The following is a 23,667-nucleotide window of genomic DNA, read 5'->3' on the forward strand; positions in this document are numbered from 1 at the left end:
ATATTGCTTTGGTTGAGCTGAAGTGGCTTACTGGGGGCCGCGTGATCGGCCGTGCTACATTTGAGGGGGCCTGAGCGGTGGTCAGTGAACAAACGACCCCCCTCCTTGTGTTGCTCAAGACGCGCATCCTGACGAGACATTGGATCCGGTAGGGGAGACCATTCCGTCGTTGCAGCCTAATAGGTCTTGTTTTGTAGATCATTATTGTGGACCGCTCTCTGTGGTCCAGGGGGAGGAATGAGGCCAGACGCAAGTGGGGCTCAGATCTCAACAGCGTGTCCGCGATTACCGTATCGACTCAGCAAATTGACCCAAGCCGGTTGGGCTACATACCCTTGCAAGCCCTGACTTCAGAGCTCTTGATTCGTTATCCCGCAGCAAAGGCTCTGACTGGCAGCTTGGTTCGCGGCAATGGCTGCATTAGCTAGCCAAAGAGCTAACCAATAAATCACGACTGAGGCTTTGCAAGGGTATATGGCCCCACCGACTTGGGTCAATTTGCTGAGTCGATACGGTACTCTAATGGACAAGTGAGGTTCTGGTCAAAACAGCGCGTCCACGATTACAATATGCCGGAGGCTCTGACGCGGAGCGGGCAGGCCAGGGACCCTGATGGGAAGATCCACGTTCTTTCCTCCCGGGAAAGAGTAAACTGGGTCGATCTATTACCGTTTTTGGTTTTGATGGAAACCCCTGTCGAAGACCCCATAAATGGCTTGTTTGACCGGCTGCAGCCACAACAGCCCCGTCATAGGGTTTCGATAACCCTAGTTACAAGCAGGGCAGATGTGAGCACACGCGGCGCCTTATTGCAGGCAGCTGATTAGGTCGTGGCGAGGACACGTGGGCATCAGACATCCGGAAGCGCTCGATCAACCGACAAATGTAGAGGTGAGCAACCCTTATATGGCACTCGGTCGGGTACCCCTTATGTACCTTCGTCATGACCGGGTCGTTGGGGCGGGGGTACGCTGCTGGAGGCTTCACATAGCCGAAGGGATAGTGCAAAACCTGCAACAGCGACCGATTGGGTGCAAATGTGCCTACCTGCAGGATGCTGATGCTCATCACCCTCAGGATGCAGGATAGCAATGGTCCTGAAGGAAATTCCTGCCAATCAGTCCGCTCCACGTGTCCATGGTCCGATGACCAGAACGCGTCTGCGACAAGACTTGCTGGAGAAAATATGTACCGCTGCCACCTTCCCACTTGATCCCCCGATGGCAGGAGGGACCCCGAGAAGTTCATCCCATCGACGACACAAGGGCCGAGTCGAATCCATCCGTCAGCATGAACGACACACATCCTACGATTGAGGAGGTGAAGAACGGCGAGTGCGAGGAGTCCAAGAGAATCAACCAGGTGTGCCAGACGGTGAAGCAGGACTCAGGTGATCTCGCGACTCTAGCGTTCGAGATTCGTGAGCTCAACAAACGACAAGACTGCCTTGTTCAATTGGTAGCAAAGGTACTGAAGATTAATGACAGGCCCGGCATTGATGAGGAACCAGATCTCGGGTTTGACGACATGACCGACGTCGAGCTGGAGAGGGCCATGGAAAGAGCCAAGCTGTTCTCGAAGACCCTAAATCCGTTACATGAGGAAACGTTAACAGCGGCTTTAGAGCTGTTCCTTGCAGCTTTCCATATAGATGGTGTGGGTGCCTACATCATCGGGATGGACTCGTTTCCAGACTTCCACATGAAAGGCCTGGCTAAGCCACGGTTCGTCATTGCAGACTTGGATAACAACAATGACTTGGATAACAACAATGACTTGGATAACAACAATGGATTGTATGAAATGGAATGGGGCCCTACCAAAATACCAGAAACCTTACAGGACAACACTCGCTTTGCATGGGTTCCCTTGAAGGAACCGGAAACCTCAGCGAAAATGACAATACCAGATATAGACAAAATACGACAAGCTTGGCTGAAGAACCAAGGGGAGGGATCAGACACCAAACCAATGATGCCTGCGCTTGCCCACGTCTCATTTGGCAGCCGACATCCCATAAGATTCGGCTACGATGAGAGTGGTTACCTATCGGAATTACCGGGTCCACTAGGTGCTGTCAACAGGACACCCACCCAGATTCACAATCCCGCACCGGAATTCAATACCGGAAAGACATCGGAGGCAGTATATGGAGGTCTTAGGTACGGATGCCTAATGCTGTATCTCTCGAAATATGTGACTTGGGCTGCCTAGTGACTTTATAAACAGGATTCACGAGTGTGTCGGCCGGACGATACGGATGGAGGATCTAGCCTGTCTCCTTCTCCTACTCGATGACCCCAGATTGCCGGGTCCAACTGAAGATCCTGAGTCTGCAGATCTCACGGGAAATATACTCAAGTCATACGACAGTGCGGACCCTGTTCCACCGGGCAAGCTTACAACAATGGGCAAGATGTCCATAATCTTTGCCATGGCATTCGCGGGGGCATGGCCGGAATCAGGGTCAGCCGCCCTGTGGCAAGAGGTTTTGAAAGGATGGATCCATATTCAACATCACTTTCGTGTCCTTGAGTTTGTGGATTCTAAGAGTCCCCTAGGATGGGAGTGGGATGATCGCACCTCTGTCACTGTCTCGGAAGGCCTCCAGTGCGATCGCCTACTTCATTTACTTGCTCTGCCCAAGGCCTGGCAGTCCACTGAGTTCTGGATCAAAGAACGACGGCTGTCCGTAGCGGTAAATGCGGACGTTACATCGCCACGGCCGCTATTTTCCGTAGTTATCATCGCAGACCGCTCCTCATCATCATTGTTTGGAGGTTTCTCAGAGCCATCTTTGAATAGGAAGAGGTTTCGACCCCTACCTGGAAGACATTACAAGGGCATTGCGGTCTTCCAGCTCGCGTTACACCACACTATCGATTTATGGGGAAGTGAATGGACACGTTCACTCCAACGAATCGAGCAGATCGTACAAATTCAGGCACGTTTTATGATTGTGTCAATTCGGACCCAAGCTAACGGTTTGCTTAAGTTTGCTGCGGTCTTTGATCGTAAAGAGAGACGAAGTGTCATGCTCGATAACAGTTCGTTGGATAGATCTGAATTCTACTTTACAGTTCTTCACCTGCTTCGTGTGATGAGAAATTGGATTAACGATAGTGTCAGCGATCTTGAGAAGTTACGACACGAATGGGATAGTGACCGTGGAAAGTATTTTGGGCAAACTCCTAGGGTTCAGGAAATGGACGAAGCTGCAATCAACTCAAACTGGGATGCCTTGATAGCTTTTCATGCTAAGCAGGTGAAGGCTTTGATCGACAGTATCGACCGCCAGACCGATGACATCAGTAGCCTCCGTGACACGGTAGGTTTATACTCAACCTTCGGCACTGGTCGGGAATTTTTGACACTCACCAGCGTCACCCTTACAGCTCTTTAACGCAACGTCAGTGTCAGAAGCGACGAGGAGCGGCAAGCTCAACCACTACATATTCGTCTTCACGGTCGCCACGATCTTCTATCTGCCGTTGAGCTTTGTGGCTGTATGACCCCGATTACTTTCCTGGAAACTATTGTTGGTACTATTAGGTTAACACGTGTGGGCAGACACTCTTCGGGATGCATCTCTTTGATGATAAAGACATAGCCAAGACTCGGGTTGCATTCTTCAAATCAATCGTTCTCATTGCCATTGTTACTTGGATCCTATCTGGTATCGCCCTATGGTGGGTGAGCAAGGCAGAGCGGCGAGAGGCACTTCCTACATTCCTGCGGTCTTTGAAGAACATAGGCCTCGAGAGAGAAACGAGATGCCAAGCCAAGTGGGTCCAGGAATGCACATAGAGCAACGCTACTAGATGCTGACGCACCTCAAGGGGAGAAGAAACGTGGACAACGATTTTTCCGCTGGCTAGCTAGGCGATCGAGTCCACCTGGAAATCAGCCGGACGAAGAGTCTTCTTCTCATATCTCATCCTCATATTACTCGACATCTAACTCGGGTCCGTCAATGGAAACGTCATCCAGACCAAGGACCTCAACGCAATCGCGAGACTAGGTTGAGATGGCGAGACCGGAATGGCTCGGGACAGTCAGGCCGGGAAAGTCAGGCTGGGACAGTCAAGTGACAGGGATTAATGCGCTAAGCAAGGGTTAAAGGACACCGTTCCTTGAACTAAGATCTAAATAGGAATAGCCATGTTTTTACATCGAGTTGAGATCCACTAATATATGAATTAACGAATGAATGAAATTTATTCCGCCCGGGAGGACTAACCTCATAGGGCCAGGTGCGCTAGGCTATTTACAGTCCTAAGTTTATCGTTCACGTCTCCCAGAAGCCCCACGTTCTTCCTCATCCGCTGGTTGGTCTCGCCTCGCTTGACTCTGAGGCCTGCTTGGAGGCCAATTTCTCCAATGTTCAGCATCCTATCTTCAGCAGCTGAAGCATGGTCTGCCAGCTTGAGGCTGTTTGGTGTTAGTATCGCCAGTTTTGGCCGTTAAATGCTGTTGGTTAGTACGTCATCCAGTCTGGTTTGCATCAAGTCTCTTCGTGTCCATGGCGAACCTAATCGCCGCCCCCACCGCCTGTCGGTTACCATGCAGTACCCACCTGCCGTACAACAAAAAACTTTTCCCCCATACAAAATGCTCATTTTCACTTACACGATGCTTGCCCAAAATTGAATCTATTAACATGAAACAATGTCTGTTTTATTGAGAATTTCATGAAGTTTGATATTATTAGATTGCTTTTTCGATGACGTATACGGTATGGTCGCATGGCACTAATATAAAACGTCTCAAAATGCCTCCCTCATCACCCAGCCTCCCCGAAGCTTCATCGAATTTTTCTCTACACCAGCCTTCCTTAATCGCCTCGAAAATGCCTCAGACATCTTATACAGAGAATAATGTTATTGGTGCCATACTAGATGTCACAGGTAATGGCCTCTCGCAGAACCAGGCCGCCCAGAAGAATGGCATGCCTCCGACCACCCTCTCTGACCGATTAAGAGGCGTACCGTCAAGGTCCGAGGCCACCCAGCCTGTCCAGCTGTTATCTAAGCCTCAGGAGCCTAGATTGGTTGCCTGGGTACTTCGACAAGAGGCCTTGGGCTATGCTCCTTCTCACAGTCAAGTTCGCGCCACCGTCACTGCCCTCCTACGACAACAGAGCAGGGAAAGGCCTATCGGTATACACTGGCTAGCCAGGTTCATGAAACGACATCCATCCATAAAGACGAAGATCGAAAATCGTCAGGAGGCGTCAAGGTTCAATTCTTTCACCCCAATGGCCGTCAATTGGTACTTTGATATCCGGGAGAGCGAGTATGGCTGGATCAAGCCTGAGAACACCGTTAATGTCGACGAGGGCGGCATCATGGCTGGATTTGGTGAGTTTTTATCGTTTTTGTTATAAAACTCACTAATACGCTCCGAATCTAGGCTTGGATTCCTTGGTTATTGGCAGTAGCGATCCCAAGAGGAAGGCCTTCCTCAAAGGCTTTCAGTCCCGCGCTTGGACTAGCTTTATCGAAGCCGTGACTGCAGATGGCCGTCTTCTGAAACCTGGGATTATTTTCAAGGGCAAAGAACTTCAGCAGCAGTGGTTTATCGATGAGTTCAAGAAGATAGCCGACTGGTATTATATCACCTCTGAAAACGGCTGGACGGACAACCATATCGCAGTCGAGTGGCTCAAAGAGGTCTATCTACCTCAAACCCGGCCAGAATATGAGTCTGATGCTAGGATTATTATATTAGATGGTCATGGAAGCCACGTATCTGTGAGTATCTAGCTGGTCTGAATCATCCACGCCGCTGACTCGAAATCCAGGATGAGTGGATGGCTACCTGTTTTCTGAACAACGTATATTGTTGTTACCTGTCGGCTCATTGATCTCATGGCCTCCAGCCGCTGGACAATGGCGTTTTTAATGCCTCCATAGCTGCATATCGCAAAGAACTGCAAAAACTGGCAAGCCTGACTGATTCTGCGCCGGTGGATAATGTCAACTTTATTAAGGCATATGCCAAAGCCAGGGAAGTGGGTATGACGAAGAAGAATATCCTCTCAGGCTGGAGAGTAACTGGAAATTGGCCAATTTCACGACGGAAAGCACTCATACATCCAGAGATTCAGCCAGACAAGAAGGAAACGACGCCTGCATCAGAGGGCCTCAGTGACGGACAACGCAACTCTGATAATACGCCAAAGACCAGCTGTCATATCAGAGATCTAGGAAAGAACAAGAGCCCTTCAACCAGAAGACGGTATTCTGTGATATCGAAAGGGTTTGAAGCCCAGGAGTCAAAGATAGCCTCCCTGAGCGCAAGAATCACCAGTCTGGAGGAGGAAGTCGGCCGGTTGAGTAGAGGCAAGAGGAGGAAGGCGATACCCAATCCCAACAAGAAGTTCATGACATTGGCCGAGGCTCTAGTGACTGGTGAAACTATTTCCGAGCCAAACCAGGCAATTGAACAGACACGGGTTGTTGAGGATATGATTGAGGTGGGAGGGATGCAAGAGGATGGAAGTTCCAATCCGGAGGCGGAAGAGTTACCCGTCGTATGCACCCGCACAGGCCGTGAAGTAAAAAGACCGAGAAAATATTAAAATTCATTCGATTCTAACCCAAATTCTGGAAATAAATTTATTTTCACTGCTTTTTTAAGTTTTTCCCATGAGGTTGAAAGAGTGAATTTTGTATGGGGAAATTTTGTTTTTGCTTACCGGTAGAGGGGTCTTACCGGTGGAGGGGTACTGCATGGTAACTCATCACCTTCAGGTAAAACATTTGCACCTGCTTGGAACTTAGAGGAATTGGGAGCTGGGCAGGGATTCCACTATCAAGGAGTATTATTGATCAAGATATGGATACTACTCTTAAGTAAACCGTCCTTATTAATTACAGCATGAAAACAAAGACTGCCAACAGGACACTTGCGAAACTCGGCGCAAGCATCGACCCAGCACCATTATCGCTGCAGCCGTCATCGTCACCGTCGTCACCATCATCGCCGTCACTGCCTCCACTTCGACTCTTACGCTTGCAAAGCGTGTTTCCCTGATCGCTGTCTTCACTTGCGGAGGTGATTGTTGGTTGCGGTTGGAATGTCTCTGTGGGATCGTCGTTATCATTGTCTGTCTCGATAGGTGTGTCGCTATCGTCGTCTGTCTCGGTGGGACTGTCGTTGTCGTCTGTCTCGGTAGGTTCGTCGTTATCGTCGTTACTGCCGCTGCCCTTGCCCTTGGAGCAGAATCCGTCGCTGGTGCAGGTTTCGCCGCTATTGCAATAGCTGCCATCGCTGCAACAAACAGCGCTATTTGGTATGCAATATTCGCCGCAAAGCTGTCTACCGGCGTCGCAACCAGCAGCCTCTCCAGTGCAGATTTCGCCCTTGGGGCAGCATCCATCGTCGGTACAGTATTTTCCCGATTCGCAGTAGGACCCCTCGCTCGCAGAGCAGCATTCTCCTGAGCCAGCAATGCAGGATCCGCCGCAGTCGATCTCGGAAGAAGAGCAGGAGGCGGATAAAGCCAACGAGATGCCGCCCATGCCTGCGAAGTCGCGGTTTAATGCGCCCTTTCGGCCAGAGAAGCCAGTCAGGTTCGCCGTTGTAAGCCCCAAAAGGGCGAGAAAGAAGAGAAACCGTGCCATGTTGTTGAGTGAATGAGAGAAATGGAGAAACGGATCCGGTATAACTCGACGCAAATAAGAGAGATGGCAGAACAAGACTCCGTAGCTCGACTCAGCCGGCGAGGTGCCAGGGTCTTTATACTTCTAACGAACGGTCAACATTCGCTGGCTCGTTGGATCTCTGTAACGACGAAAAATCTGCCTTGCTCGGCTAAAATAGAGCACATGGATCAAGCCCAGATCGCCATCAAGACCCGAGCAATACGCTTAAATTTGCTTACATGTTGGTCAGTGGGGCCTATGCAGATCAGAAGATGCTTGTTTTTAGACTCTACCGTACTTGGACTAACTCGGGTCTCTAAGCATGACCTAAAGCAATCTCGGGCTGCCCTTCATCTGCTTTTAGAATCGTGGCTTGACCGACCGCTTCAGCGAGTACAGGCCATCCAGTCATCAGAGATTAAAGCCATTTTGCAGCTAAAGGACTTGCCGAAAGAAAAGCCGACGCTTATAATATTCGCTGAAATGGGTCATAAATTCTACCGACTTTGTTGAAAAAACTGTCCCAGGGTGTGACATGCAAGCAAAATAGGTAACGAGTGCAATGAGACAATGTCACGAGGCGTCATCAGGGTTCTGAGACGGCTTGAAGTTAAGGGACCCTGGAAAATTTGCATTTTTCAGCTCGGCGGGTCACCCGAAAGTGCCTCGCGATGGGGAAGCAGGGGTTCATAGCCTAAATTAAGGCCATGTTTCCTGCTTGTTCTTTACTCCAAAGAGGCATGAGCCGGTCGGTAGTTACTCCGAGAGCTGATTATTGTCAGACAGTACGTGTGTTCGGTCCATTGATCCCGAATCAGTGTGCCTTGAGGAACGAAAGGTTCTTAAGGTTCTTCCTTCCGCGCCTTTCCTACCCTATTCGACCTGGCCTTACGCAGAAAATGGTGGCAATTAGTCCTCGGTGGCACGGAACAACGTCCTCTCCTCCCCAGCGTGGATGTCAGTCGTTTCATTTGATGGCTGTCTCCAATCACCGTTTCTATCATTGCGGGGTCTGAAACACGGCCCGTTTCCAAGGCCTGATCACGACCTACTCTCGCCGCGAAGCCTGTCTCTGCTGCATCTTTCTTGTCGCTATGTACCATGTCAACTTCCAACTGGAGGGGCGACCCAACGCCTGCTTTTCGTCCTGCAAAGCCACCAGTTGCGCTGAGCTTCTCCTACTTTGACATTGTCGGCAATTAAGTTAAGGCCCTTTCCCGTGAGTCTCTGTCGTTGTCTCGTAATTTCTAGCTTCGATGGCAGGCATTTGCTCTCTTCCCTCCTCGCCGCACCCGTGGCTGACACCTACTTATTATCATACCCTGGGAAGAGCCAGTCAGAGTCTCAACTGATGAGATCCGCCGTACACTGGAAGCTCTGGATCGGCGACGCATCCAGAACAGTGCCCGAGAGACGCAGCGGACTTCTCCATCGAATGTTCCGAATTCCTCGACATTTCAGACAGCCGCCCAGCGCCGGCAAGAGCTTGTTAGAGTCCCTCATGAGGAGATCCTCCGCATGTTGCAGCATCTGGACCGCCAGCACGCCGAAGACCGAGCCCGGCTAAGGGCTGAAGAGGCCGAACAGATACGGCGACCGACGACTCCCAACCGGTTGTACCGCCCTCCACATACCCTTTCTTCGCCAAAGCGCCCCAGGGCACAGGAAGCGCTTCCGACTCCGCTGGCAACTCAACAAAACCGCTCCCCGAAGAGGCGGCGGCGGCCGATGCTGGGAACTGTCCAACTTCAGCAGGAGTCTCTCAAATCTATTCTACAATACCATGAATCTTGCTTCCGCGACAAGGATGAGGCATCAACAACAAGATCATGGTGCAAGGAGGTCCCGCTCGCCCTGCAGGTAGAGGTTTCCAAGTCGTTCTACCAGGCGTTTACAGATGAAAAGATGTTGCCAATTTCGCATTGCATCTTTTGCTACAGAAAGCAAAGTCCTCGCGAACTCACTACCATCCAGTGGAAGGGCCAGTTGACGCCCTCCTTGCTGCAGGCAACGAGGACTCTTCAGCAGTGCGAAAGTGCCTGCCACAGGACGACGGTGCTGGAGTTCACGTGTGCCGCGAGTGCCGCACCGGCTTGGAGGGCGGAAAGCTGCCCAAAGCCTGCTCGGTCAACAATATGGACATCGGATGTGAGCATCGGTACCCAGAAGAGCTTGATGGCCTCTCTCCTGTTGAGGAGAGGCTGATTGCTCTCCAGGCCCCTTTCGGCTACATCACAAAGTTTACCGTTGACAACAAGACCCCATCGGGACTCATTTACCGGAAGCACGTGAAGGGCCATATCGTCATATTTCCAAACAAAGTGGAACACCTCGTTACTACGGTTCTCCCCCACTCCCTTCTGGAGACCATCGAGAACATCCACGTCTCTTGGAGCGGCTCGAGCAAGCCCGGCCCTGCAGACGTTGGGCATCTTCTTCAGGTGCGCAAATCCCGCGTACGGACTGCCTTGTCATGGCTCCAAAGGAACAACCCCCTTTACGAGCACGTCACGATCGACCACGGCGAGATAGACGGCTGGCGGTATGCAGACGGTTCCAATGTCCCAATCCTCATCATGGATAGCATGCGGAGGGAGGAGCCGTCTGCTGCTGAGAAGACGCAGACGGACCACATAGTCCCAGATACCGATCGAGGTTTGGAAGACAACCGGTTCACAAGTATTGAAGAACTCCTTACCTCTGTACACCCCCATCCCGCCGACGAGCCCTGCCATACGGAGGTCACTGTGTCGACCGAGCAGCATCATCCCTCGCCTGCCGGACCCAGTGGTCCAGTTCCTGCTCCGGAGCCTGCCGATGGCGAGGGAAAGGGGGGCTGCTTGCTGGTTATTGGCAATAGGGCGTAGAATAAACTGGTTGTTATTATTCTCTTACCGTGGCCATCGCAGAGTGCGTAATCAACCAATTCAACTCAACTGGTACCTCCTCGCAGTTGGATTGACATCCGGGCAAGTATGTTTCAGTTGGATTGGAGTTGGACGAGGCTGCTCTCAGTTGGATTGCAGTTGGTTGTTTCGGACCAACGGATATCTCCGATCTTCACGTCCTAACACCAATCCCACTTATCACTACCACGAGGGCAGGACAATACCCTCCCTACTCCATGATCGCATACTCTGCGCCATCCCAATAGTGTGTCGATCAAGACGAGTTCGTAAAGGTGAAACCATCTTTCCCGCGCTACTGAACGACCTGTCAGTTTCTGCTGACATTGTAGGGATAGACAGCAAGTCAGAGGCCATTCGAGAGAGGTTCGGATACTCCATTTCGTGCTCCTGCCACTAAGAAAGAGGGCTGAATTGGTATTTGTCGTCGGCGGGGGTAAAAGTGTGGATATAACGTTCGTACTCATCAAGCGCTGGGCGCCGTTGCGAAGGATATTTCGCTCTGCCATCTGGATGCGCCCTTTTGCGTTTGCCGAGCGACTGTGCCAGGAACGCGTCGTATCCAGAGAGCCCCGTTCGGCTGCCCGCTGTCGGCAGCATCGCTAAGCCAGGAACCTCGCGATTAGCGTACTCCTCCTTCCACATCTTCTGGAGTCTCGTCGAGTAATCCTCTTCCCACTGCGTCGCATCCGCATATCCTTCCCAGTGGTATTGAAGCGCCGGCCACCCAAAGCAAGGGTGAAGGACTACAGCACCAATATATGCAACAGGCCAGAGCTTATCGTAATACTCGTTAAGCTTCATCCACGCAAGGTTGATGTGGGTAGCAACCATATCAGCGCTGTCCTCTCCCAAGCCATCAAGGAGGTCATGATTCTGCTTGAGCTCCTCTAAATGCGTCAAGAGATACTCAAAGGAGGGAAAATATTCCCAAAAGGAGCCAGTGTTAACATGATCATCCTCGCTAGTCTTCGGGTTGCCTTGTAGACGAACGGAGATCTCATCAAACGGCCGCAAGACCTGAATAAAAACCTCAACCACGTCCCAATCCTCTTCTGACAGCTTGTCGTCAATTATAGAAGGCTTCATTGGTTTTCTCTTGCTCCTTTCCCACGTCCTTTCCGCCTTTTCGACAATCCGATTGAGGGAGTAGTTTTATTGGGGTTGCCTCACGTGATGACCACACTGCACAACAGACTTCCCGGCTCGGAAGGTTCACTGAGGGGTTTTTCTTCCCTCCTGCAACTGCCTCACGGGGAGTCAATTGCTCGCCTCGGCAGGTGTCTCGTCATCTCTCACGCAGTCAAGACTCGACTTTCACCCCCCCACCTTCCCTCTGTATATAGCACTACTACAATATACAGACACTTGCCTCCCTACGAGGGAGCGCGGACGGGCCCTCTCTGACGCTGCGGTCTAACACGCTTACGCATAAGACCGCAGTGACAGGTGACCCGTTGCGGCCAAACTACACACACTCTGTCCTTCTTGACTGCGTGAGGTCACCAATAAAAGTATGTACGGAGAAGCAGCGCGCGGACCATCATACGATGGCGAGAGTTCCAGCGGGTCTCGTTGTCAGCGATAGGTCTGAGCGGGAGACATCACCACAACCACTAGCAGAATCCACAAACCCAAGGAGAATAGGCCCAGCCGGCTCCACCACAAGGATCCTGGCAGAGAAACCAAATCAACCAAGGGGGCAAAAGCTCAGGTTGCACAATGATATCAGTGTCGATAAGAAACCAGAATGTTCGGATAGGTCGTGCAAGAGACTCCAACGGGCAGGTATATGGCTTTTTTGACGAGGCAGGACGTTTCCGCCATCGGGTAGAAGTCAATCGCTCTTATCGAGGCACAAATCCTGGCCTGTTTATAGTCTTAGAGCTGACATCACATCAACAGGTAATATACAGTCGACCGTATCAAAACATGTCAAGTCGACAGGGCGAAGCGAGGTCCGTCAACAACTGATCGAAGGGTCCATTGGTTCAATGGCCGAGGGGGAGATATAGCTGGCTGGCGAGCTCCATTCACGCTTGCTTGTGCTGCATGACGCCTGTTTCCACCAGCTCCCGTCCTGTCCTTTGCTACGCCAGTTACCCGGCTTCGATCTCGTTCCTCAAACGTCTGTGAAGTTGACCCGTTCCACGCCAGAGAATTAAGCCCCCGTTTACCCGGAAGCACGTGAAGACGCGAGCTGAGTGCTTCCCTCTCAAGAGTGAGCCCCACCAATCGGATTGATCGGTACTATTGCCGTTGTTTATCCGAACGGTGATACGTAGAGCCGAGCTTGCTTGCTTCCTGAACATCAACTTTGCAGACGAAGACCAACCACGATGACCGACCGCGATGACGAGATTCAAAACCTCCGGCGTGAGCTGAAGGAGACGAAAGAACGCGAAGCGGCAGCAAGAGAACGAGAAGCAGCAGCAAGAGAACGAGAAGCGGCAGCAAGAGAACGTGAAGAATTGGCAAGGGCACGAGAGGAAAATCTTAGACGCGATCAACGAGACACCTCATACGACGAGTACCTGCGACTTTGCCACGAAGAGCTCTTCACGACCCTCAAAGTGCAGGACAAGTCGAAGTCATCTGGCGGCGGCACAACCGATGTAACGGGTAAACACTACCCTTTATGGTTGCGACCTTGGGATGGATTTCTCGACGAGCAGAAATCGTGTCACCTCATCATTAAGGCAATACTACAAGGCTTCCATCTGCCCTCACGACTAGCTGTCCGCGCGATAGCGCAAGCTACAAGCAAAAGGCCGGTGGCCAGTGAGGACGACCTCAGGACTTTTGAGCATCTAGCTGTAGAAGATCCCGTGGAGAACGTTTTTGCCGCGCTTGGTCCTCGATCCCAAAACCACCCGATCGGACGGGAACTCGACTGCAAAGCGATCACATTCGAGAACCACCCTCTCAGCCTGACGGAAACCGACGAGATCGATCGCAACGATGACGAGGTAGTCTTCGAGACCGTACAAGTGCAATCCGGGTCAAAGAAAAGGGTGGCACGGCAACGCAGAGCCTCAAGAAGAAAAGGGCCAGATAGATGGTGTATTCGAGCCAGGAATTCGGGGAAAAGAATACCGCATTTCCCAGCGAGTACAAAGCAGCACATAAAATCCCGGTCGAAAGTTTTCAGGCGGCCATGCATAGAGAGGACCTATTTATCCGCGTCATCTCAAGAATCTCCAGCGGGAAAGCTAGCACTGACGGGGAGAGTCATCTACAAGAACAGATTGAGGAAACGGTTGCCAAAGCATTGGCACAGACATTCCACTACATGATTCGACTCGGCAGTAGCTATGGATACCTTACCGCTGGAAAGTCGCTGATCTTCTTGCACATTGGAGACGATCCCACAGTGCTGTATTACCATATGGCCCAGCCAGAGAATGATGCCGAGGGTGAGGACGGGACAGTCGATCCTTTCTACACCGCCGTTGCGCAACTCGCTGCATTCTGCTTGCGGACCTGCCGGTGCTCTGGGAAGTCTGATCAGTGGAGAGAGAAGGCAATCTCACTGCTCAACAAATGGCCACAGCCATATGCTGAGATGTGCGGTGGAACAACGGAGGAGGAAGCATCGCCAGAGTCAACACGCTCTGTCTCGTCTTATGCTGGGTCTATAGTTGCTGCTCAGAAACTCACAGTAGAGCTGCGACAAACGACAAGGGCATCATGCAAGGACTCTGAACCCCTGCCGAAAATTGATGCCAGCGATAGCAGTAGTGGCGATGACGAGCCTCTGGTTAATGAAGGTAGACGGACTCAAGGTGCGCGGTCATCACCACAAGTGTCAGCCCTCAGTTCGAAAAAGCGAAAAGACATGACATCGGGAAACGACGGGTCCACAGGCAGCGAAGCGTCGGAACTCGAGGCTCGACCGTATTGCACGCAAAGATGTCTGCTGGGCCTCAAAGGGGATGGGCTTCTCGATGAGAAATGTCCGAATGTGGCTCTACATCGCCGTGCCAAAGGCGACTTGTCGCATCCCATCAATGCCACTCGTCTCAGAGAGCTATTATGCAAGAAACTAGCTCGTCCCGTCTACCGCCTTCGCTATTTGAAACCCTTGGACAGCGATGGCAAATACGGTGATACAGGGGCGCTCTTTAAGCTGACACTCGGCTGCTACGGGTATACATTTGTTGGGAAAGGAACATTCGCCGCGGCTGTCACAAGGTTGCAACACGAAGCGGATGTCTACTCGCATCTGGAACCAATGCAGGGTCACTTTGTCCCTGTTTGCTTGGGCAGCATCGATTTGGAGACGCCCTACCCGTTGGTATTGGCTGACATAGTTCACATGTTGCTGATGTCATGGGTAGGGGATACGGTTGTAATGAACGATAGTATCCAAGAAGAGAAGACACGACTACGGGAGCTGCTTCGCAAGCAAGGCGTTGTACACAACGACATACGGCAGGGGAACCTCCTCTGGAACGACGAACATGACCGCATCATGCTCATCGATTTCAACTTGGCGACCCTATTGCGCCCGGCGCGACATAAGCAGGTATCGAAGTTAACTGGTAAGAGGAAGAGGCATGAGCGCGACTCTGAGACCTATGTCCGTCGCTATGGTAGATCACGGCACTTGGGGGGGGTTGAAGGCCATGATCGGCCTGGCTGCACTGTTTCATTGTAGATTCAATTTGGATCCCAAATCCCCGGCTATCTAAGCGTACCGAGGTGCACCTTATATCTCCTAAATATGGTGATGATGCAAGTATCGAAGGTGAGCAGGGCCCTTCGGCCGCCTCCGTGACAGATTGCGGCGTCGCAGCCTGATTACATTGAGGCAGAAATTACAAATAAGACCAACTAGTGCATTTGTGCTTGCATCATTCACCCAACACGAGTTCTTTGTGCCAGCTCTTTGTCCTTCATGTGGATAAAAAAAACCTGTTCGTGAAGCTGCCTCGTTGGATCGAGTATGTGCGGTCTACCCGTGTGCGATAGAAGATTTGCTGTCATTAAGAACCTCTCCCTTGTAAACCACCACGAGCTGGGACGGCTCAAGACGTGTTGTAGCCCTAAGACCTAATCCTTTCTGGCCCTCCTGGGTTACCCTGAGGTCTTGATACTTAGGGCCGGTGAGGTAAAGGGAAGAACAGAGAGAGGTTGGTAATGGATGCAGAAGAGAAGGAGATATACTGCCGTTATCACTCACTTAACATTCATATACTATTGCGTGTATCTGAGATATCTTTGCGGCAATGGACTGGCCGAGTGACCCAAAGGATTCACGCAAGGCATAATCATCTAGAGGATTCTATGACATGGGAGATTGGATCCCTTCCAAGGATTAAAGAATAGGTAGGAGGTTTCGGCAAGATGCTGCAAGGTTTCGAGGGCACGGGGTTATGGTTGCATATGGATATCAGGAGGCTTCTCTCCTCCACGCCGCCTGGTGACGGATTCTTACCTAAATGGCGTGTCGCGGCCATGAGCTGTTCCTGTTTTTGGGCTCCATGCTGGGCTCCACTCCTGACTGCCGCCAGTATTCTTTTGCAAAAGGGGCTGGGCGAGATCTCTTAATTCTGAATCCTGACTGTGATGCCTGCGGCTCACTGGTGGTGTCCCAGTCCCTGACGACTTGGCACCCATGGTTCTTACAACCACAGCAAGCGATTGTGCCTTACCATCAGTTATCAGTCAGTGGCTCTCAACTTGAAATTGCCACACATTGGCAGAGTGGGAGTGCAACTATAAACTGCACGACCTCTCCAACTGCTCTGAACACTTAACAGTCGCCCGCCATACTTCCCACCTGATACTCGACAGATCAGCATCATGAGCGCTCAACAGCATCTTATTGCCACCTTGCCTGTTTCCAAGTCAGTCTTGCAGGAATCATTCATCGATGAAAAGGAATTGGCAAATAAGATTCTTCCTGGTGTTCGGCAAATACAAGACGTGGGTGCCTCCGACAAAGCACCAAACATAAGAAAGAGGCAGAGAGAAAGTGAAGAAAGACAAGAAGGTACCGGTGCCCTTTCCTTATGGTAATGGATCTAACGTCCTCACCAGTAAAGCGCTTCAAAGGAGGGCCCTTTAAAGACTCACTGCCTACTCCATGGAAGGTAGACTCTTATGTTGAAGGGCCATTGAAAATCACGCGGGAAGAGAGACTTGTTCGAGAGGAGAAGTATACGATTCTTATTGGCACCTCTTTGCAGTCAATTGATGATATCAAGGATGAGATGTTCAACAAGGGGTGGGATTTGAAGTACGCCACAGTCAGCAACTCTGATAATATTGTAGTTAAGATTCCGTCGGAGTTTGGATACAGTTTTCAAGATATTCTGGAAGACTTGAAAGAGATACTTACTGTGGAGACGGAATCGGGCAATAAGGGATATACGGATAGGGCATGGAGGGCGTCGAAATTAGATTGAACGCGTCGAGCTCATAACAGCAAGAATACGGGGCGAATAAAATCGTTGTTAAGGATCTGAGAGGTGGCAACCCCCCTGACTGTCTTTGAGAATATTGTTTACATTTCTATTCCTTGCATCGAGTACACCGATCCCCAGTTTAATACTATTATTGGGAACTTGGTTCTAGAGAGCGACAACTTTGCGCCTAATAAACTAGTCTCTTTATTCTATATAACTATATAGTTAAACTTCACATACAGCCCTAGGCCCCATATTCACCGGACAATTCACTCGCGTTGCAGAGAGGCCTCAGTCCTTGAAATAACGGCTGAGCAAGTTTTACGAAATCCGGGTCTAGTGGCCCTCCGGGGAGAAATATGTCTTCGTTCCCTAACAGCAGTCGGGAATCCATATGCTGGAAATCCTTGCCGGACCGTTCGTCCACATACAGGGTGAACACCCAATCGAGACTCCTTGCAGGATCATCGATATCTCTGCATAGCGGAAGAGGCACCCTATACCGTTTCTTCCAGGGCAGTGAATGGTTCTTTATCGATAGGCTCTGAAGGTTTCCGGCCCCTTCGTTATAATATAGGACAGCCGTTCTAAGACTCGTTGAATCTTGCTTGAATAGCTTTTCGAAGCTGGGAATCTGTGTATGGTCGGCCCGTTTGAGAGCTTCCCAGATATATAAGGTGACGTTTGACTCTTTAAGAGAGTATTCGGCCAGCTCTTCGTTGAAGTGTTTTGGTTCTTTGAGAGATCTAAGAAGTTCTGAGTAGTGAAGGTCGCCAGTAAATTCCATAGATATCAAGGCAAGATTCATAGGAGAGTCGGCACCGTTAAAGAAGCTGACAAGATCATGCCCGAGAAAAACAGGGTTTGCGCCAAGGCTTACGGCTTGCTTCAGCCTACTGTACGCAGTCGTGCTGGTAATTCGTTCAATTACACAGAAACTGGTCGGTGCACGTTGCTGGTTCGTCCGTGCACGCGTCGCATCTTGTATTTCATTCAATTACACAGGAACTGGCCCGTGCACGCGTCGCTACGGTCGCACATTACCACATGGGTGACAAAACCACGTACGAAAATGACTGGAGCTATTTCGCACATAGGCTTTAGGCGTTTTTATATAGGGCTATAGTATTGATATGATAGCGCACTGTTTCTAATGTAGCAGAGCTGATGCCATACCAAACGGTGCTGATGCTATTCCATCGGCGCCGAAGCTCCGATAATGCCGGTTCAGAGGGGGCGGGATATTGCAGCTGGAAGCCTTGGAAGGAGGTATGAACTCCGACCTCTACCACGATCTCGACCCCCTGGTCTGCGTCTCGCACAATGCCGAGGCCCCGCAAGGACTTGGAGCGCGTCAAGGACTTGATCCTCGAGCAGCGGCGAGAAGGACTATCTATTGACACTATATGTGCCCATCTCCGCGACGATGGCCACGTACTCGACGTCAGAACCCTGAAAAGGAGGTTAGCGGAATAGAGTGCCCAGGAGTACTCCCCCCTTCACTCAAAGATTAATACCAACACCTTCGTCGAGCTGGTCAAAGGCTACTTCTACCGATACGGATATAGCGACACTTCCATCGTCCGTGATCTCAAGCGACGCGGCATCGAGATCTCCGAGCGGACTGTACAGGAGTATCGTCTGAAGCATGGCATGAAGCGGCGCTTCCGAGATCTGGCTGAACGACAGGAAGCTATTCAAAAAGCGAGAGAGTTCCTCTTCCAAGACGACCGTCAGTCTTCAAGCATCAGAGGATTTGGCAGGGGGTATCTATACCATTACGTCCGCATCCGTGCCGGCGTCCTTATCGGCCAGAATACCTTATATCGCGAGTACCAAACGAACCCAGAGTGGAAGAAGCGGGCCGAACAAAGACGCCTTGCTGACTGGAAGCACCGGAAGGACTTCCAGGTTCCTGGGCCTAACTTTATGTGGTCTCTCGATGGGTACGAGAAGCTCAAGAACTTCGGCTTCTCTATCTACGCCTGTATCGACACGTACTCGAGAGCCATCATCTGGATATATGTCGGCAGGGGGAACATGACTGCGCTGAGTTCACTCAAACAGTTTCTACGGACTGTGTCGTACTCAGGGGTCCGCCCCCTTTTCACCCGCTCGGATCATGGTATCGAGACTCCTCTTTGGGCCGGAGCCCAGGCGATTCTCGCCGACCTTGATCAGACAGAGCTTCGGTATACCACCGAGGATAACGACCAACGAGTCCACAGGCAGGGAGCGAGACTGAGCTCCTGTCATATCTGGGGCCCAAGCACATCTAACCAACGGATCGAGTCTTGGTGGGAAAAGCTCCTCAAAGGTGTCAGTCAGCGCTGGATCGCGTTCTCACACGAGCTGATTGATAGCGGCCTCTTCCAACCAAACCGTCTTGCTCACCAGATCGCGATGTATGCTCTCTATGGACCCATGATCCGTCAAGAGGTTGCGGACTTCACGGAGATGTGGAACGGCTATCGCATCTGGCCATAGAAGAATAGGGAGCATCTCGTCGCTGGGATCCCGATGGATCTGTATAATACAAGCGAAGTGGAGAACTGGGCAGTCCATCTAGGGCCTGCGGCTCGAGATGGGCTTGCCCAGATGATGACCGCTGTCGATTCTATCGATATAGACGATCTGCTTGACCCAATAACAACGGACTGGTGTGATCAACAGCTCCGGGATCTTCAGTTCGACGGCCAGCTAGATGGGGAGCTTGATCATAAGCGGCCACACCTCGCGGTCTACTTACGGCTTAGAGACAAGATTCAGGTTCATCTCGACTACGGGGCAAGTCCGGTGCTGAGCATCCCAGAGAGTCCAGTTGGAGGGCAAGAGAGATTCGTACGTAAAGAAGTACTACATCGCACTCAAAAGCTAGCTGACAATGCTTTAGCTTCAGCTCCTCGAGCAGAACTACCTTGAGCCTATTAACAATAGCCCCTCCGGAACTGAGCTACCCGGCGATATTATCAATAGTGTGGACGAGCTGATGGGGGACCTGGGTCACCTTGAGCTAGAGTAGCTACTATTTCCTCGTCTGTTTACGAGGATGCCGACTACTTGGCCTCCTCGTATCAATTCCTCGGGTTCCAGCAGCGGGACCATGGGCAGTGAAGGCAGGGTCAGCCGAGAGCTCCTCATCCTCTGCCTCTACCGAGAGTGCTGAGCTTATAGAGCCTCGAGCCCGTTTCTGACCCACGCGGGTCTCGTCCACGTCGCTAGTAATAACCTCGATCTGGTCTTCTGCGCTAGCTCTCGAAGGAGGTAGAACTGGGCTCAGAGAGGGGCTCAAGGAGGGCGAGTTGAACTCGCTCCCGATTAATAAGGCTGGCTGTACCTTCACCTCGGTCTTGACTAACTCTTTCTTGATTCCCTTCTCCTTTTTGAACGGCTTTACGGCTGACCTCGCCGTCTTGATATGACGAGGGGCCGGGACTTGTGGTCGAGGAGGCAATGGCTCATAGAAAACAAGGAAAAGGAGATATCTGCCCTCTGTTTTACTGAAACGAAAAGGGCAGTCCTCGCCGAAAAGCTCTGCGACTGTCTGTCTCTCCCAGTCGAGGTCGCTCAGCTCCGTGATACCCTCTTTAATATGGGCGTTCTGAACGAGTCTCTTGTCGAATTGAAGAACAGAAGAGAGGGCAGGCTTGTCCTTGAACTGAGGGAAGAAGATGCTGTCGAACCAGAAGTGGACAGGTAAAGATGGTTCCTCATCGACGAAGGGGCGCAAAGCGACCTTCAGCAGCTCTCTAGCCAAAGACCACTGGGGCTCCTCGTCTTCGTCTAGTATTTCCCATGGGTCAGGCCTCGCAAGGAAGACAGTGAGACGCATCGAGATCTTCCGTCTGCTCTTGTTTTGGCTCTGTTTAGCCACAGCCTCACTGAGTTGCGACGAGCTCGCCCTCATGCCCCTCGCGATCCGACTCTGGGTAAGTTTGGCATCTCGATACACGGCTGAGGGCCGCGATGCTGCGAGGATACGGCCAGGGCCGTCTCCAGAGCCGGTGAAGATCGTCTGTGAGGGCGTGGAACGATCAGAGGCTGTTAGGTCGATAGACTGTATAGCGGAGGAGGTGGAGGCTGTCTCAACGTCTCGAAACGGGACTGGCGAGCTGTCGAGGATGGGGATGCTCGTGGGCCAACGTCTGCCGCAAGATGGACAAAGACTGGACCCTGGGTAGCTATCGCGGATGAAATCGTGGCTCCGTTGGTACGATTTAGGGGCCACGGTCTTCGGAACATCGGGACATATCTGCGATAGGACGTGATCGGGCATATCTACGTGCAAGACAAGGTCAGTCACACAATCTCATGATGGATAGACCCGAGCTTACTTGGGGAATGGATGGGGATAGCCCATGACTGCTACGAGGTGGCGATGGGCTGGGTATTGATGCTGGTGTGTATGTGTGAGTGAGTGAGTGAGTGAGTGAAAAAATTGTGACGCGTCACCAGGAATTATCACGACATATTCCCTAGTGGAGATGCCATCCAAATGGAGAGGTACCTTCCGGATAGTGTGCAGTACTGTAGTCTTGCAAGGGTCCACAAAATTACTAAGTATTTTAACATGGTTGAGGCTTCCCAAAAGGGTTTTGTCACCCATGTGGTAATATGCAACCGTACGTCGCGTCTCTAGAGCTCCCTCTACTCCTCAGCGCTGACTTCAATTCAAGTAAGTCAAGTTCGGGGGTGTAACTTGATTACTTGAAATAAAATCGTCCGTGAACTTACTTAACTTGAATTGAATTGATATACTCGAATTGAAAGCGCTGACCTGAGGCCAGGATGAAGCTATTGGTACTCTCACGCCTCCCCTCCATCCCACCCCATCAGGCCCCACCAAAGCTGACGACCTCGCCCACAGTGATCGCTTGATGGCCTAGCCAATTCCGTAGGCACTGTATTTCCTCTATTATCTTGGGGCTTACGCTGTGCCTTTGCGAGCTTATTGTCAACTTCGTGACACTAAACGTCCGCTCAGGATCGACAGACATAGCAGGAATTGCCAGGATGTCGAGGGCAAACTTGCTCAAACGTGGATATTCTTCTTGGTGTCCCTTCCACCATAGAATGGGGTTCAAGTTCTCTCGCCGGACTGGCCCTTGCCTCATATAAACTCCAAGCTCATCTTCTTCCTCCATCATGTACCGATCGTAGCTCTGCATCCACTGGTCGAATTGGCTGGGCTCGTCTTGCCGCATCGCTTTTCCTATCACGGTTCTCGCTGCCTCAGACTGCTCCTTACGGGGATACTGTTGTTCAAAGAATTCCCGGACACTGTTCTTAGCATCCCGTAGCCACACTAGTTGCTCGTGACTAGTCCAGTTAGCCTCAAGCCAGGACACGTTCCAGCGCGGGTGAAGAATAACGGCAGCCGGGTAAAGTGGCGATTGGCCAAGTAGACTGTAATACTCGTCAAGTTTTACCCAACAGTTATTGATAGAGATTTGTATGCATCGTCGGTGGTCATCATCAAGACTCTCAGCTTGCGAGAATGCACCGGTATATTCGTCTCGAGTGTGCTGTGGCAAGTGTTTCTCGCGTCCGCGACCCTGGTCAGCTCGTGGAGGACTACATCCTGCGAAAGTCTTAGTAAAATAGACATAAGAAGAACGAATATGAACTGGAAAGCCGTACTCGTCGTTACCGAGGCTCTGGCAATCTGTAGCTCATCAGCAGTGCCATCCGGAGGCGAGAATATCAGCTTTTGCTCCTCGAAGAAGTTGAGTAAATATTCCATTCCGATCATCACTTCCCACAAGGCGCCGTAACGGCCTTCTTTAGCCCAACCCTGGCACCTCATGGTGATCTTATAGAGTGGTTTTAGTAGACTCTAGATCTCCGCTAAGAGAGGCTAGTCCTGCTGTGAAAGATGATCTTGGACAGGCACCCGTTGTCGGGGCTCTGCTGCCTTCGTGTCGAGATATGTGATGAAATGGTTAATCTGCTCCCGTTTTCGAATTGCACGCTGGATCATCAGAAACGTCGAATTCCATCTGGTTTCATTGTTCTACATCAGTTCGAGATCGATGGCAGCTCGGTCCTCCTCAAAGAGGTGATAATCGTCTTCATTGCGCTGGCTGCATGCCAGAGATTTCATCAACTCTCGCCGTTGCGTAGAAGCCCTGACGAGCCGGACGATGTTATGCAGCTTGCCCACTGCTCCCCGTTTCCGCCAAAGTCGAAGCTCACGCTCTTAAACTTGGAAAGCCGCCTCGGTGAAGGCTTCTCGCTCAAACGAGTCAGGGTCTTTCCCCCAGAGGAACGCTCGAGCTGCAAGGTTGACAATATGCCCAAAGCACCGTCTTCGATTGTTTCTAATATCCTCCTCGGCCATCGCAGGAGAAAGTTGACGATAGAGGCTCGCTAAGCATGTGTCATTGGACGAGACATTGTCGCAGACACCCGCGCCAATCCGATCTCGTATTCCGTACTCGCCGAAGATGTCATATATTGTCGTTGCTTGGTTATCTCCGGAATGAGCTCCCTACACACGGCGCAGGGCAAGAAGTCGCGATTGGACTTGATAGGAGGCGTCGAGATAGTGAGCGTGGAGGCCAAGGAAAGCGTACCGGTTGGGAGAAGTCCACATGTCAAAGCTGAAGCTAATCTTTGTGACTGCCTTCTCCAATTGACTCGATATTGCTCCCTTCTTCACCTCGAATAATTTCCGCATGGTATCACGCACCGACTGCC

The 23,667-nt window shown here is 51.3% G+C and overlaps 10 protein-coding genes across 10 annotated transcripts; 7 read left to right on the forward strand and 3 right to left on the reverse strand.

Annotated features, from left to right (window-relative positions):
* Window positions 1–1,290: 1,290 nt before the first annotated feature.
* MRS44_013245 (uncharacterized protein) lies at window positions 1,291–3,403 on the forward strand (the record flags this gene model as incomplete). The annotated part of the gene is made up of 2 exons (XM_065616731.1): window positions 1,291–2,162; window positions 2,230–3,403. 2 exons carry the CDS (start codon window positions 1,291–1,293, stop codon window positions 3,401–3,403), a joined length of 2,046 nt encoding a protein of 681 aa, XP_065472803.1.
* Window positions 3,404–4,771: 1,368 nt separating this feature from the next.
* On the forward strand, window positions 4,772–6,583 carry MRS44_013246 (uncharacterized protein; the record flags this gene model as incomplete). The annotated part of the gene is made up of 3 exons (XM_065616732.1): window positions 4,772–5,360; window positions 5,413–5,753; window positions 5,882–6,583. 3 exons carry the CDS (start codon window positions 4,772–4,774, stop codon window positions 6,581–6,583), a joined length of 1,632 nt encoding a protein of 543 aa, XP_065472804.1.
* A 292-nt stretch (window positions 6,584–6,875) lies between these two features.
* MRS44_013247 (uncharacterized protein) lies at window positions 6,876–7,628 on the reverse strand (the record flags this gene model as incomplete). The annotated part of the gene is made up of 1 exon (XM_065616733.1): window positions 6,876–7,628. One exon carries the CDS (start codon window positions 7,626–7,628, stop codon window positions 6,876–6,878), a length of 753 nt encoding a protein of 250 aa, XP_065472805.1.
* Window positions 7,629–8,548: 920 nt separating this feature from the next.
* MRS44_013248 (uncharacterized protein) lies at window positions 8,549–10,516 on the forward strand (the record flags this gene model as incomplete). The annotated part of the gene is made up of 3 exons (XM_065616734.1): window positions 8,549–8,606; window positions 8,986–9,509; window positions 9,590–10,516. 3 exons carry the CDS (start codon window positions 8,549–8,551, stop codon window positions 10,514–10,516), a joined length of 1,509 nt encoding a protein of 502 aa, XP_065472806.1.
* Window positions 10,517–10,951: 435 nt separating this feature from the next.
* On the reverse strand, window positions 10,952–11,644 carry MRS44_013249 (uncharacterized protein; the record flags this gene model as incomplete). The annotated part of the gene is made up of 1 exon (XM_065616735.1): window positions 10,952–11,644. One exon carries the CDS (start codon window positions 11,642–11,644, stop codon window positions 10,952–10,954), a length of 693 nt encoding a protein of 230 aa, XP_065472807.1.
* A 1,250-nt stretch (window positions 11,645–12,894) lies between these two features.
* Window positions 12,895–15,358, forward strand: MRS44_013250 (uncharacterized protein; the record flags this gene model as incomplete). The annotated part of the gene is made up of 3 exons (XM_065616736.1): window positions 12,895–13,524; window positions 13,707–15,150; window positions 15,216–15,358. 3 exons carry the CDS (start codon window positions 12,895–12,897, stop codon window positions 15,356–15,358), a joined length of 2,217 nt encoding a protein of 738 aa, XP_065472808.1.
* Window positions 15,359–16,363: 1,005 nt separating this feature from the next.
* MRS44_013251 (uncharacterized protein) lies at window positions 16,364–16,968 on the forward strand (the record flags this gene model as incomplete). Its single annotated transcript, XM_065616737.1, has 2 exons — window positions 16,364–16,553; window positions 16,601–16,968. 2 exons carry the CDS (start codon window positions 16,364–16,366, stop codon window positions 16,966–16,968), a joined length of 558 nt encoding a protein of 185 aa, XP_065472809.1.
* Window positions 16,969–18,291: 1,323 nt separating this feature from the next.
* On the forward strand, window positions 18,292–19,455 carry MRS44_013252 (uncharacterized protein; the record flags this gene model as incomplete). Its single annotated transcript, XM_065616738.1, has 2 exons — window positions 18,292–18,431; window positions 18,537–19,455. 2 exons carry the CDS (start codon window positions 18,292–18,294, stop codon window positions 19,453–19,455), a joined length of 1,059 nt encoding a protein of 352 aa, XP_065472810.1.
* A 33-nt stretch (window positions 19,456–19,488) lies between these two features.
* On the forward strand, window positions 19,489–19,990 carry MRS44_013253 (uncharacterized protein; the record flags this gene model as incomplete). Its single annotated transcript, XM_065616739.1, has 2 exons — window positions 19,489–19,809; window positions 19,862–19,990. 2 exons carry the CDS (start codon window positions 19,489–19,491, stop codon window positions 19,988–19,990), a joined length of 450 nt encoding a protein of 149 aa, XP_065472811.1.
* Window positions 19,991–19,993: 3 nt separating this feature from the next.
* MRS44_013254 (uncharacterized protein) lies at window positions 19,994–22,774 on the reverse strand (the record flags this gene model as incomplete). The annotated part of the gene is made up of 4 exons (XM_065616740.1): window positions 19,994–21,246; window positions 21,703–21,850; window positions 21,900–22,549; window positions 22,609–22,774. The coding sequence occupies 4 exons, from the start codon at window positions 22,772–22,774 to the stop codon at window positions 19,994–19,996; spliced, it is 2,217 nt and encodes a 738-aa protein (XP_065472812.1).
* Window positions 22,775–23,667: the final 893 nt, after the last annotated feature.

The sequence above is a fragment of the Fusarium solani genome (genome assembly GCF_023522795.1).
Source record: "Fusarium solani strain SB1 chromosome Unknown bctg00000009, whole genome shotgun sequence".
NCBI classification, from domain to species: Eukaryota; Fungi; Ascomycota; class Sordariomycetes; order Hypocreales; family Nectriaceae; genus Fusarium; species Fusarium solani.